This window comes from Rhinopithecus roxellana, chromosome 5 (genome assembly GCF_007565055.1).
Source record: "Rhinopithecus roxellana isolate Shanxi Qingling chromosome 5, ASM756505v1, whole genome shotgun sequence".
Taxonomy (NCBI): Eukaryota; Metazoa; Chordata; class Mammalia; order Primates; family Cercopithecidae; genus Rhinopithecus; species Rhinopithecus roxellana.
Window position 1 is genome coordinate 6,674,271 of NC_044553.1, and position 13,872 is coordinate 6,688,142.

At 40.1% G+C, this 13,872-nt stretch overlaps 1 protein-coding gene across 3 annotated transcripts in view; it reads right to left on the bottom strand.

Annotated features, from left to right (window-relative positions):
• Positions 1-13,872, bottom strand: part of L2HGDH (L-2-hydroxyglutarate dehydrogenase) — a 74,863-nt gene that overhangs the window by 41,265 nt on the left and 19,726 nt on the right. For all 3 annotated transcript variants that reach the window (XM_030931128.1, XM_010389481.2, XM_030931129.1), the window contains exon 5: positions 3,967-4,129. In XM_030931128.1, coding sequence (XP_030786988.1) covers positions 3,967-4,129 — 163 coding nt within the window. The remainder of the gene's footprint in view (positions 1-3,966; positions 4,130-13,872) is intronic.

Sequence of the window (13,872 nt, forward strand, 5' to 3'; positions counted from 1 at the left end):
GTGATGCATGCCTGTATTCCCAGCTACTCAGGAGGCTGAGGCAGGAGAATTGCTTGAACCTGAGAGGTGGAGGTTGGAGTGAGCCAAGATCGCGCCATTGCACTCCAGCCTGGGCAATAACGTGAGACTCCATCTTGAAAGAAGAAGAAGAAAAAAAAAGAAATATACAAGTAAAGGAGTTCTTTTGAAATTACTCCTTGGTGGTACTGACACCTCTCTAAGACTGAGCCACATCGGTCACTGCTTTTTTTTTTTTTTTGAGACGGAGTCTCACTCTGTTGCACAGGCTGGAGTGCAGTGCACTGGTGCAATCTCAGCTCACTGCAGCCTCTGCCTACCAGATTCCAGCGATTCTCCTGCCTCAGCCTCCGGAGTAGCTGGGTTACAGGCACGCATCACTACACCCAGTTAATTTTTGTATTTTTAGTAGAGACGGGCTTTTACCATGTTGACCAAGCTGGTCTGGAACTCCTGACCTCAGGTGATCCACCCACCTCGGCCTCCCAAACTGTGGGATTATAGGCATGAGCCACTGTGCCTCCCAGGTCACTGCTTTATACAGACATATTTACAGCTGTCAATAAAAGGATCAATTCAGTCCTGTACTCTTCACATAGACACAAGGTTTGCCAATTTTCCTACTGACTACGTTTGCCATTTAGAGATACAGAACCTGAATAGTTATATCGGTAAGCTGGACATCTGAGTCCCACAGGATTTTGCAAATTAAAAAAAAAATTATTTTATTTAATTAAAACAAATTTTTTTATGTTTAGTAAAGATGGGGTCTCACCATGTTGCCCAGGTTGGTCTTGAACTCCTGAGCTCAAGCGATCCACCCACCTTGGCCTCCCAAAGTGCTCGGATTACAGGCATGAGCCACTGCCCCCAGTCCTAAAAAAAAAAAAATTTTTTTTTGAGACAAGGTCTCACTGTGTTGCCCTGGCTGCAGTGCAGTGATGCGATTATAGCTTACTGCAGCCTCAAACTCCTGTGCTCAAGCAATCCTCCTGCCTCAGCCTCCTAAGTAGCTGGAAGTACAGGTGTGTGCTACTATGCCCAGGGAATTTTTAAAAATTTTTTGTAGAGGCAGGTCTCGCTATGTTGCCCAGGCTGGTCTTAAACTCCTGGCCTCAAGTGATCCTCCTTCCTTGGCCTCTCAAAGTACTTCTGAAAATTTTAACTTCACAATTAGATTTGCTGTCCAGACTTCTAAGGGAGAAAAAAAGGAAAAAAAAATTCTCCAGAATGGTATATGTTCCTTAGGAGTGGTAAAGTCTAGCACACTGGAAGACTAATTTACATGTTGATATATATAGACAAGCCAAAAAGGAAATGTCATGTCATATGAACATTTTTTCTCTCCTTTCCAGGAGTATAATAAATTATCATTCAAGCTGGGTGTGGTGGCTCATGCCTGTAATCCCAGCACTTTGGGAGGCTGAGGCAGGAAGATCACCTGAGGTCAAGAGTTTAAGACCAACCTGGCCAACATGGTGAAACCATGTCTCTACTAAAAATACAAAATTAGCCAGATGGGGTGGCACGTGTTTGTAATCCCAGTTACTTAGGAGGCTGAGGCAGGAGAATCGCCTGAACCCAGGAGGCAGAGTTTGCAGTGAGCCAAGATTATCCCATTGCACTCCAGCCTGGGTGACAAGAGTGAAATTCTGCCTCAAAAAAAAAAAATCAATAAAATAAATAAAGTAAAAATAAATTATCATTCATAGTTACAAAATTCTGGTTTTACAGGAACTTTCAAAATTCTTCAGTTCATGGTTCTTTGTCCTTTTCTTAGTCTACTGGTTTATTTCTATTCCTGGTTGTTCAAACTAGTCTAACTGTAAGTCTAGAGCAATGGTTCTCAACCAGGAGTGATTCCTTCACCCCCAACTCTAAGGGAACATTTGCCAATGTTTGGAGACATCTTTTTTTTTTTTTTTTTTTTTTTTGTGACAGAGTCTCCCTCTGTCGCCCAGGCTGGAGTGCAGTGGTGTGATCTCGGCTCACCGTAACCTCCGCCTCCCGGGTTTAAGTGATTCTCCTGCCTCAGCCTCCTGAGTAGCTGGGACTACAGGTGTAAGCCACCACGCCCAGCTAATTTTTTGTATTTTTAGTAGAGATGGGGTTTCACCATGTTGGCTAGGATGGCCTCGATCTCTTGACCTCATGATCCACCCACCTCGGCCTCCCAAAGTGCTGGGATTACAGGCGTGAGCCACTGTGGCCGGCCTAGAGACATTTTTAATTGTAATCACTTGGGGGCGTGATGGTACCGGCATCTAGTGGACAGAAGCCAGGGATATTGCAAAACATCCTACAGTGCACCGATAGCCCCCTACAACAAAGAATGATCTGGCCCCAATATCAATAGCGTCAGAATTAAGAAACCCTTTCCTAGACCTCCCCTCTGCAATTACCTTGGTATCCTACTTTCCTAGCCCAGCCTCTTAGCTTCCACCTTCCTGTTGTGCTTCACAGCCAGTCTTTTTCCTTCATTCTAACCACCAATTTCTCAAACTCTTCTGTCTTCATTAAACCAATGAAGCTTTCCACCTGACATCTTTGTTAAACTGAAATTCTTGCTCATTATTCAGCTTGTGGGGAACATGGTGTGGGTCCAGTATAGTTCAGTAATTAACTATGTGGGCTTTAGGTACAGACTGTCTGAGTTGAAATCCAGACTCCACCACTTACTACTTGTACAACCATGGCCAAGTTTCCTACTCTCTCTGTGCCTCAGTTTTCTCACCCTAAAAAAATGTGAGTAATAATGGTACCCTGCCACAGAGAATTTTAAGAGTCAAATGAGTTAATACTTGGAAAGCACTAAGTGCTTAATAAATGTTAGCTATTGGCCAGGCACAGTGGCTCACACCTGTAATCCTAGCACTTTGGGAGGTCAAGTGGATGGATCACTTGAGTCCAGGAGTTCAAGAGCAGCATAGGGAACATGGTGGAACCCTGTCTCTATAAAAAATACAAAAATTGGGAAGGGCACGATGGCTCACACTTGTAATCCTAGCACTTTGGGAGGCCGAGGAGGGAAAATCACTTGAGCTCGGGAGTTCGATACCAGCCTGGGCAACACAGTGAGACCTCATCTCTATAAAAATTAAAATTAAAAAAAAGGAAAAATACAAAAATTAGCCTGGTGTGGTGGTGGCAAGCACCTGTAGTTTCAGCTATTTGGGCGGCTCAGGTGGGAGGATCACTTGAGCCTGGGAGGCGAAGGTTACAGTGAGCTGGGATCGTGCCACTGCACTCCAGCCTAGGCGACAGAGCAAGACTCTGCCCCAAGGGGGAAAATATGCATTTTTAACAAGCACTGTCAAGAGATGCTGACTCTAACCTACAGGGTAGGGAAGTGTTTGGAGACGGATTTTCCATAAACAGCCTTGGCAGTTCAGATTTTAGCACCAGTCAGAAGTGTCGGACCTGGGTCTGGTTCTACCAGCACAAGACCCTCCAGGAGTCCCAGTTCTCTCACATTCAGTCTCATCCTTGTCCCTTCTCTCCCTGCCTCTGGTTCTGCACCGTACTCTAGCCTAGCTCCTTGTGGCCCTCCCACCAGCACTACCCCCAAAAAATCCCAATTAAAAAAAAAATCACTGTAAGTACAGCTGTTCCTTAGTATCCAAGGAAGATTGGTTGCAGGAACCCCACAAATACCCAAATTCAAGGATACTTAAGTCCCTTATATAAAATGCATATGACATTTGCATATAACCTGTGCACAGACTCTGGATATTTTAGATAATTTCTAGATTACTTACAATACCTAATGCAATGTAAATGCTATTTTTTGTTATACTACATTTTTTATTTGTATTATGTATTGTTCTACTGTTATTTTTTTTTTTTTTTCCCAAATATTTTTAATCCTCGGTTGGTTAAAACCACAGATGCAGAACCCATGGATATGGAGGGCTGATTTATTCAATAGAAAGGACAAGAACAGCTTACCATCTATACTTCTTGAAGGACTTTCTTTAGCCATTTCAATATCTTTTACTTCAAAATTGGTCAAGACAGAGCCACCTGCTTCTTGGAAATCCTGGGCAAATGACAAAGCCACCTGCCGATAGTCCACAATGCCAGTATGGGGACAATCAATGGCCATTAGACCCTGAAACAGAATTATGAAAAGATAACAGATAAGAGAAATAATACTTGCTAAATAACAAAGTCTCTATAATCAAGAAACAATTTTGTCCTTTAGAGGAGTTGATTTTGCCAAGCTTTTCTTGCTGCTACAATGAGTTTTTCCATTTATTTATCCCTCACCATACCTGATTCTGATTTGATTCATACCTGATTCTGAGTTGAATTCTGTATCATCAAACAATTATGTTTTAAATAAGCTCAAGTGAGATTTTTCCCAGTAGTACATACTACGTTGTGCATACTTAGTAAGAACTCAAGAGCTGTTCTAGCAACTCACAATGTTTCCAGAGCATTGCTTTGACTTGCTGCCCAGACCCTATATTTGAGACTACAAATATGGAATGGAGATTTTATGTGGTTAACTCAAATTTTTTCTTCAGGTAATACAAGAAATTAATAGACTGGTTTTTGTTTGTTTGTTTCTGTTTTTGTCCCTAAAGACATGTCCAAATCAACGTTCATCAATCTGCAGGTGAATGACCTATATAACACATGCTTATTTTATTTTTTTAGAATAAATGTTGAACATGTCATTGACCTTTTCTAATTCTAAAGAAAAGGATAAGAGGAGAATTTCACACACTAAGTATTGACTACATTTCGGTGATCATTTTTTTTTTTTTTTTTTTTTTTGAGACGGAGTCTCGCTCTGTCACCCAGGCTGGAGTGCAGTGGCCGGATCTCAGCTCACTGCAAGCTCCGCCTCCCGGGTTCACGCCATTCTCCTGCCTCAGCCTCCCGAGTAGCTGGGACTACAGGCGCCGCCACCTCACCTGGCTAGTTTTTTTTTTGTATTTTTAGTAGAGACGGGTGTCACCGTGTTAGCCAGGATGGTCTCGATCTCCTGACCTTGTGATCCACCCGTCTCGGCCTCTCAAAGTGCTGGGATTACAGGCTTGAGCCACCGCGCCCGGCCTTTGGTGATCATTGTTAATAGCACCATTTTCTGTTGCCTTTTTTTGCGTATCAGTATATCAGTTCTCCCAATCAATTTCCCCAAGAGGGTAGTCTAGTATCCAGGATAACATCCAGAAGGTGAATGCTATTGACAAATTCTGCCATCCTCTCATTTGGCCAGCACAGCACTATCGTTGTTGTGGTTTTAAAATAATATCAGATATAATACTATTGTAAAGATCTCACTCTTGTATTCACCACCTGACCATTACCCCCAACACATTCACCTGCTTGGCCCTTAGAAGATTTTCACTTTGCGGCTGGGTGCGGTGGCTCACGCCTATAATCCTAGCACTTTGGGAGGTCAAGGCAGGTGGATCACAAGGTCAGGAGTTCGAGACCAGACTGGCCAACTATGGTGAAACCCCATCTCTACTAAAAATACAAAAATTAGCCAGACGTGGTGGCCGGCACCTGTAGACCCAGCTACTCGGGAGGCTGAGGCAGGAGAATCGCTTGAACCCCAGAGGCGAAGGTTGCAGTGAGCCGAGATCACGCCACTGCGCTCCAGCCTGAACAACAGAGAGAGACTCTGTTTAAAACAGTCTCTTTTTAACAAACTAAAAGCAATGTTTGGCAAACTTCATCATTTTCCTGACAGTCTCAATTCTAGAATACGAGAGTATTTGCCAAGCATAGGAAATCATTCCTTCTGTTTTGATACAGTCAATAAACATAAGACTTAGTCATTGACTAAATTCACATGTCAGTAACTATAACTCAACTTCAACCTACAAACAATATTTTGGGTACAATAACCTTAGACGCTCACTTAGGATAATACCAAGAGATTAGTCCATGAAAACTTCCTTACCTAGCATAAAATTATGTGACAAGTATAACAGAGGGATAAAAACACTCTGTAAAAGTGCTTCACTCTCAATCAATAGTTTTTTACAATTTCAAATAGCTTCCTTATTCATCTTATGCTCCCATTACCCAGCACAACATCTGACACACTGAAGACACTCAAACATTTACTGAAGGATTGAATTTGAGGGCTGTGTTTAAACACACAAGATCCCCCTTACTCCATTCCAGACCTTCCCTAGAAGGTGTCCCTTCTTTTTTTTCTCTTTCTAGTCTTGGCTTTCCCCCTCCTCATAAGATGTTGGTGTGCCCCACCTATACATGTGTGTTGTAGAAAGGTGAAAAAAGTCATCATCACCAAGCGATCCAATGCTCTGGCCTGGGACTAGCTGCAAGGTAGAGGCTGCCAAGTTGGGGTGGTATTGGTGGACAGGCTGGCTGTGTCTGTCACCCAGGAGGTTGGGCATGAACTGTCCAGGTCAGCAGGTCAGAGATTGAAATCTGAGGCCTTGGCAGATCAGAATCAGGCAAGAACCAGGCAAGCAGGACAGGAAAAGTTGAGAGCAGATCTCAGTCAGGATACAGAGGAAGAGATGAACATGTGATTGACCAACAGTGTTAATAAAATGGCAAAAGCAGACCAGAGGTCAGAGTAGCAGTGAGGATTTGCCCAGAAAGGGAGCAGTCAAGAGTTATCTTCAGCTACTCTGGACGTACTGCTTATGGGGTAGCCATGCTCTGCAAGAAGCACTTAAAAAAAAATAAAAAGAGTTATCCTCCCAAGTCAAAGTTTACAGCGGCAGTTTAAAATTTTCCAAGGGCCTCTCCCTGATGATACTTGGTTTTCTTAAAGGGACCTCGTCTAAGAAACCCTTTAGAGCTGCCCTGGTAAACTTCTTTCTAGGGGACCTGGAAAAAAAAGAAGTGACCCTGTACCATGGACACTTTATCCACTATTTTATCATATAGCAGTGGTGACATTTTATCATATAGCAGTGGTGAGGTTGGTGAGGAAGGAAGGACTATATTCAAAACATCTTTAGAAAATAATCAAACTACATGCTCTACTACATATTGCCATCCCTAAACACATGTAAACACTAATGATTACAACTTAGAATCATATAAAGTATATCGTGGAGGCCTCAGAGAGAAGCAGAATATGCCTCTTTTATAAGTTATTTTACTCATTCATCTTTCAAGTGGGGGGTTGTCTCTGAGGCTTTCTTAAACAATTGTACTAAGCTAAAAGCATTCCCTTAATATTGGTACAAGAGAGTACCAGCTCTATCAGAATACTTATCACTATATTAAGTTATATCTTCTTTGACACTAGAACCTCCTTCAGGTTGACAGCCATGCCTTATTCATCTTCTTATCTATCTACAGTGCCTAACACAGTATTTGGCACAGAGTAATCAAAGAACCTTTGGTTGAACCAAACAGAAAAAAATACCAGTTCTGAGTCAGATCTTGGGGTGAGAACTCTTTGGGAGCTGTTTGACCCTGGGAAAATAACAGTTTCTTCATTTATAAGACACAAAAGTATGTGTAATACATATAATTTCATTACCTATGCACACATATCTCACTGACCTCATTCCAAGGACCTGTGATGATCACATCATCAGGTACAGAAAACAATATCCAGACTCATCCATAACCTTTACAACATCTGAAGTTTTTATTTCAGTAACGCATAATATAAAATATCATGGGTTCCTGTTCCAATTTTTTCTATCTCTAAAGCCTTAACAAGTATACACAACAGATAACAACCAGATAGACCAATTCTCCAAATGTCAGTACCACTAGGATACCAGTAATCCTGTTTTTCAGACTCTACAATTAAATTATTTGGAGTGCAGTGGTTCTCTGTTTCTGCTTTCTTCAGCTCTTTTCTGCCTATAAAGCCAACCTCCTCTGGTCAGCTCATCAGAGTGCGTTTTCTAAATCTTTGAATGAGATGCTCCTTGATTCATGAATCACAAGCTTTTTTTAGCCAATTTGGTCTTTAAATCTGTTGTAATTTTGTCTTTAAACACACTCAACAGTTTTGTAATGCACTGCATAGCTAAGAAACAGGAAGTGGGTTTAATCTAAATTGTTTAAGTAGACTCTTTTTTAAGAGCAGTTTTAAGTTCATAGAAAAATTGAGCAAAAGTACAGAGATTTCCCATATACTCTTTGCTCCCACATATGTAACAGCCTCCTAATTTCTTAATTTTAATACTAGCATTTTTTTCCTTTGAAGCATAACATCAGTCTAAACAACCAGCCCTTATATCAATTATTCACAACCCTAGTTTTATAATATGCCAGGATCTCTCTCCATTGTTTTAAAATAGGCTATCTCACTCTAAAAAAGACTGATATGCCTTAAAGAAAATAAAAAGAATAAAACAATAAATGTAACACATCAGGAAAAGGGGAAATATAAACTGGGGGAAGAATACATATAATTAAATATTCTTAATTAACTTAACAGGATAATCTATTATCCTGTTTCTTATCTATACAGTGCATTACAAAACCATTGAGTGTGTTGAAAGACAAAATTACAACAAATTTAGTTTAAAGATCTAATTAGCTTTACTAACAATTCATGATTCAGGGAGCATCTCATTCAAAGATCTAGAAAGCGCACTCTAATGAGCTGACCAGAGGAGGCTGGCTTTATGGCTTTAGAGGAGGCTGGCAGAAAAAAGCTGAAGAAAGCAGAAATGAAAACATCCCCAAATATTTCAAACAAAACCAATTTGAATTTACTAGGATTGTTTAAATAAGCATATAATAATATCTACCATTTCTTAAGGGATTATCCCCAAATATTTCAAACAAAACCAATTTGAATTTACTAGGATTGTTTAAATAAGCATATAATAATATCTACCATTTCTTAAGGGATTAACATAAGCCGAATGCCTTATACATAGTATTTCATTTAATTCTCAAAATAATCTCCATTTTACAAATGAGGAGTCTGAGGATTACAAAGATTATAACCCACTCAATGTTAACAGCCATTAAAGAGGCAGATGTGAGAGTAGAGCTTATGTCTGTTTGACTTATCAACAGCCACATTATACTGCTCACCTTATGCTAGATCCAAGTTAATTTTAAAACATGGAAGGATGCAACAAGATAAACTAAAGGATAACATGTCAAAACTCCCTTAAGTCTGAGAATTACTGGAATCAGATAATTCAAAAATAACAATAAGTGGCTTTGGTTCTCCTCTCCGCATGTTCAGTTCCATCTTACATATTCAAATTTGATAAACTTTGCTAAATTAGTACATTCTGACTCTCAGTGTTCTGTTCAAGTCCTTCAGTAGCTACCTGCTATTTAGATCAAGGGTAGGCAACCTTTTTTATAAGAGACAAGATAGTAAATATTTTTGACTATCTAGGCTTATGATCTCTGTTGCAACTACTCAATGAGGCTGTTCAGCACAAAAACAGCTACAGACAATACATAAATGAATATTTGCGGTTGTATTTCAATAAAACTTTATGGACACTGAAATTTGAATTTCATATAATTTTTTTTTTTTTTGAGATGGAATCTCGCTCTGTTGCCCAGGCTTGAGTGCAGTGGCCCAATCTCCACTCACTGCAATGTCCGCCTCCTGGGTTCAAGTGATTCTCCTGCCTCAGCCTCCCAAGTGGCTGGGATTACAGGCACACGCCACCATACCTGGATGAATTTCATATAATTTTAATTCATCACAAAATAATGTTCTTCTTTTAATTTTTTTTTAACACACTTAAAATGTAAAAAACATTTTTAGCATGGCCGGGCACAGTGGCTCACGCCTATAATCCCAGCACTTTGGGAGGCCAAGGCAGGCGATCACAAGGTCAGGAGTTCGAGAATAGCCTGGCCAATATGGTGAAACCCTGTTTCTACTAAAAATACAAAAATTAGCCAGGCGTGGTGACATGTGCCTGTAATCCCAGCCACATGGGAGGCTGAGGCAGGAGAATTGCTGAACCCAGGGAGGCGGAGGTTGCAGTGAGCAGAAATCACGCCACTGCACTCCAGCCTGGGTGACAGAGTGAGACTCCATCTCAAAAAAAAAAAAAAAAAAAAAAAAAACATTTTTAGCTTTCAGGCCATACAAAAACAGGTGGCAGGATGAATTTGGCCCACAGGACAGAATTTGCCAACCTTGACTTTGACCATTTACGATTTGCTCAGAGTGTGAAATAAGCAGGTGGCCAAAATAAGACGGTCAATGAAAACATTCTACTTAAAAAAATCAGTCACTAGTTCAGTATCTCAGAGAAATAAGAAATATTTGAGGAGAGAAAAGGGAAGTAACAAGACCTAGTGTATCCCATAACAAAACAGTTTGATTATCCTGACTGGGTGCCAGGAAAGGAATAGGTGGCTTACTGGAGACCAAGATGCTATCACCTTCTCTCTGCAGGAAGAACTCATTCAACATTATTTAGACTCCTGGGTACTATCAGCATCTTAGGAGTTTTACATGAAGTCAGAAAATCTTGCATATTTTGACCCAACTTTAACTTTACAACCAGAGATAAAGGGAAAAAATACATTTTTTTTCTTTAAGCTTTTATTTGTCCTGAACTTGAAAAAATACATTTCTATCTTGTCTTTTTGCAGAAAGGATGAAGCAGTTTGTAAAAATAAAAAAACACATATAAAACTATACAAACTAGGATTAACCATTGGATCAACCAAGTATATGAATTAGAAAAGAAGAAATAAAATAGTTATTATTTGCAGATAAAATGTTTGGGTATAAAAAATCCAAAAGAATTTCTAGACAAATTATTTAGAACCAATAAGTGAACTTAACTAGAAAGTTGAATACAAGGTCAGAAATCAATTATATATCCACATACACCTGCAATAAACAAATAAAAAATGAACTTTAAATAACAATACTATTAATGAGTATCAGAAAACATCAAATACAAATTATTTGTAGACATAAATGTAAGAGACATGCCATGTAAGACTTCTATCCTGAAAATTATAATACATTATATAATAAAACAGATCCAGGCAAAGGGAGGGATATATGAAGTTCAAGGATTGGAAGACTCCATACTACAAAGATGTAAATTGTCTCCACATAGACATACAGATTCAGTGCAACCTTAATCAAAATCATAACAGGTTATCTTGTGGAGTATAGCAAATTAACTCCAAAATTCATGTAGAAATGTAAAGATCCAAGAAAAGCCAAGATAACGTTGAAGAAAAAAACTGAAGTCCTTACTCTACCAGATATCCAGGCCTATTAAAAAGCTACTATAGGGCCAGGCGCTCATGCCTGTAATCCCAGAACTTTGGGAGGCCGAGGCTGGAGGATCATCTGAGGTCGGGAGTTCGAGACCAGCCTGACCAACATGGAGAAACTCCGTCTATACTAAAAATACAAAATTAGCTGGGCCTGGTGGTGCATGTCTGTAATCCCAGCTACTTGGGAGGCTGAAGCAGGAGAATCACTTGAACCCGGGAGGCAGAGGTTGCGGTGAGCTGAGATTGCACCATTGCACTCCATCCTGGGCAACAAGAGTGAAACTCCGTCTCAAAATAAATAAATAAATAAAAATACAAAAATTAGCCAGGCATGTTGGTGGGTGCCTGTAATCCCAGCTACTGGAGAGGATGAGACAGGAGAATTGCTTGAACCCAGGAGATGGAGGTTGCAGTAAGCCGAGATGGTGACACTGCACTCCAGCCTGGGTGACAAAGAGAGACTCCGTCTCAAAAAAAAAAAAAAAACTACTATAGGCCAAGCTACTATAGCTCATGCTTGTATTCCTAGCAGTTTGGGAGGCCGAGGCAGGTGCATCACTTGAGCCCAGGAGTTCGAGACCAGCCTAGGCAATATGATGAGACTCTGTCTCTACAAAACATTTTAAAATTAGCTGGCCATCGTGAGCTGTGATCATGTCACTGCACTCTAGCCTGGGTGACAGAGTGAAACCCCATTTAAATAAAATGGCTATTATAATTAAACATTATGGTAGTAGCACAGAAGAGGCAATGGAACAGAATGGAGTCCAGACATAGACCCGCCACATACCTGGTATCATAAAGGCAATTCTGCAGCACAGTGGGAAAACAATGGTTTTTGATAAGTGATGCTGACTCAACTGGATATCTGTTTGGGGAAAAAATATACCTTGACCCCTAACTTATACCATATATAAAAGTCAATTCCAAATGGACTGCAGATCTAAATGTGAAACGTAAAATAATAAAACTTTTAGAGAAACACATAGAATATCTTCTAGATCTTGGGCTAGGTAAAGATTTCTTTTTTTTTTTTCTATTTTATTTTATTTCTCTTACAAAGTCTTTGAATGCATCCAGAAAATTTAACTAAAGTGCAAAAAACACTAACCATAAAAAACAAACATAGGCATAAATTGGTAACATTAAGATTAAGAATTTCTATTAATCTGAAGACAATATTAGGAAAGTGAAATGCTGCAATCCCAGTACTGTGGGAGGTCGAGGCAGGAGGATCACCTGAGCCCTAGAGCTTGAGACCAGCCTAGGCAACATAGCAACACCCCATCTCTGCAAAAATACAAAAATACAAAATTAGCTGGGTGTGGTGGCACACACCTGTAGTCCTAACTGCTCAGGAGGCTGAGGCAGGAAGATTGCTTGAGCCCAGGAGTTCAAGATTGCAGTGAGTTGTGATCACACCACTGCACTCCAGCCTGGGTGACAGAGTGACCCCCTATTTCTCCAAAAAAAATAAATAAATAAAATGACATGCGCCGGGCACGGTGGCTCAAGCCTGTAATCCCAGCACTTTGGGAGGCTGAGACGGGCGGATCACGAGGTCAGGAGATCGAGACCATCCTGGCTAACACGGTGAAACCCCGTCTCTACTAAAAAATACAAAAAAAAAAAAAAACTAGCCGGGCGAGGTGGTGGGTGCCTATAGTCCCAGCTACTCGGGAGGCTGAGGCAGGACAATGGCGTAAACCCGGGAGGCAGAGCTTGCAGTGAGCTGAGACCTGGCCACTGCACTCCAGCCTGGGCGACAGAGCAAGACTCCGTCATAAAAAAAAAAAAAAAAAAAAAAAAAAAAAAAAAAAAAAAAAAAAAGGCCTGCTACAGAGTAGTAGGAGATATTTGTGATATGCAGTTTGTGTGTGTGTGTATATGTGTGTGTGTGTGTGTATATATATATATATCCAACAAAAGACTCACATCCAGACTACATATGTCCTAAAATGAATAATAATTAATAATTATAAGAAAGACGGTCAACCCAATAGAAAAGTGGGTAAAGGACTCAAACAGGTACTTCACAAAATAAAATAACCAAATGGTCAATAAATACATACAAAGGTGCATAAATGTGTGAGTCCACAGGGAAATATAAATTAAAATCATAATATGATACTACTACATACCCATCAGAATGGCTAAAATAAAAACAATAAGCAATACCAAGTGTTGGTTGAGGATACGGAGCACTGGAACGCTCATGAGAGTAAAAATTGGGACAAACACTTTGGAAAACCCTGGCAATACCTGCCAAAGCTAAACATATCCACAAATTGCAAACTAGCAAGTTCCTTCATAGGTATATACCCAATAAAAATGTGTACATGTGCTCACTAAAACATATGTACTAGAATTTTCATAGCAGCAATATTTGGAAGAGTTCCAAATTGGAAACTATCCAAATGCCCATCAACAGTAGAATGAATCATGCTACATTCATAGAATGAATGATACGGTATACAGCAAGGACAACAAATAAACTACAAATATATGTAACAATATGGATGAATTTAATAAACAATATTGAAGTTAAGAAGCCCAGATACAGCTGGGCATGATGGCTGACAACTGTAATCCTAGCACTTTGGGAGGCCAAGATGGGTAGATCACTTGAGCCCAGGAATTCAAGACCAGCCTGGGTTA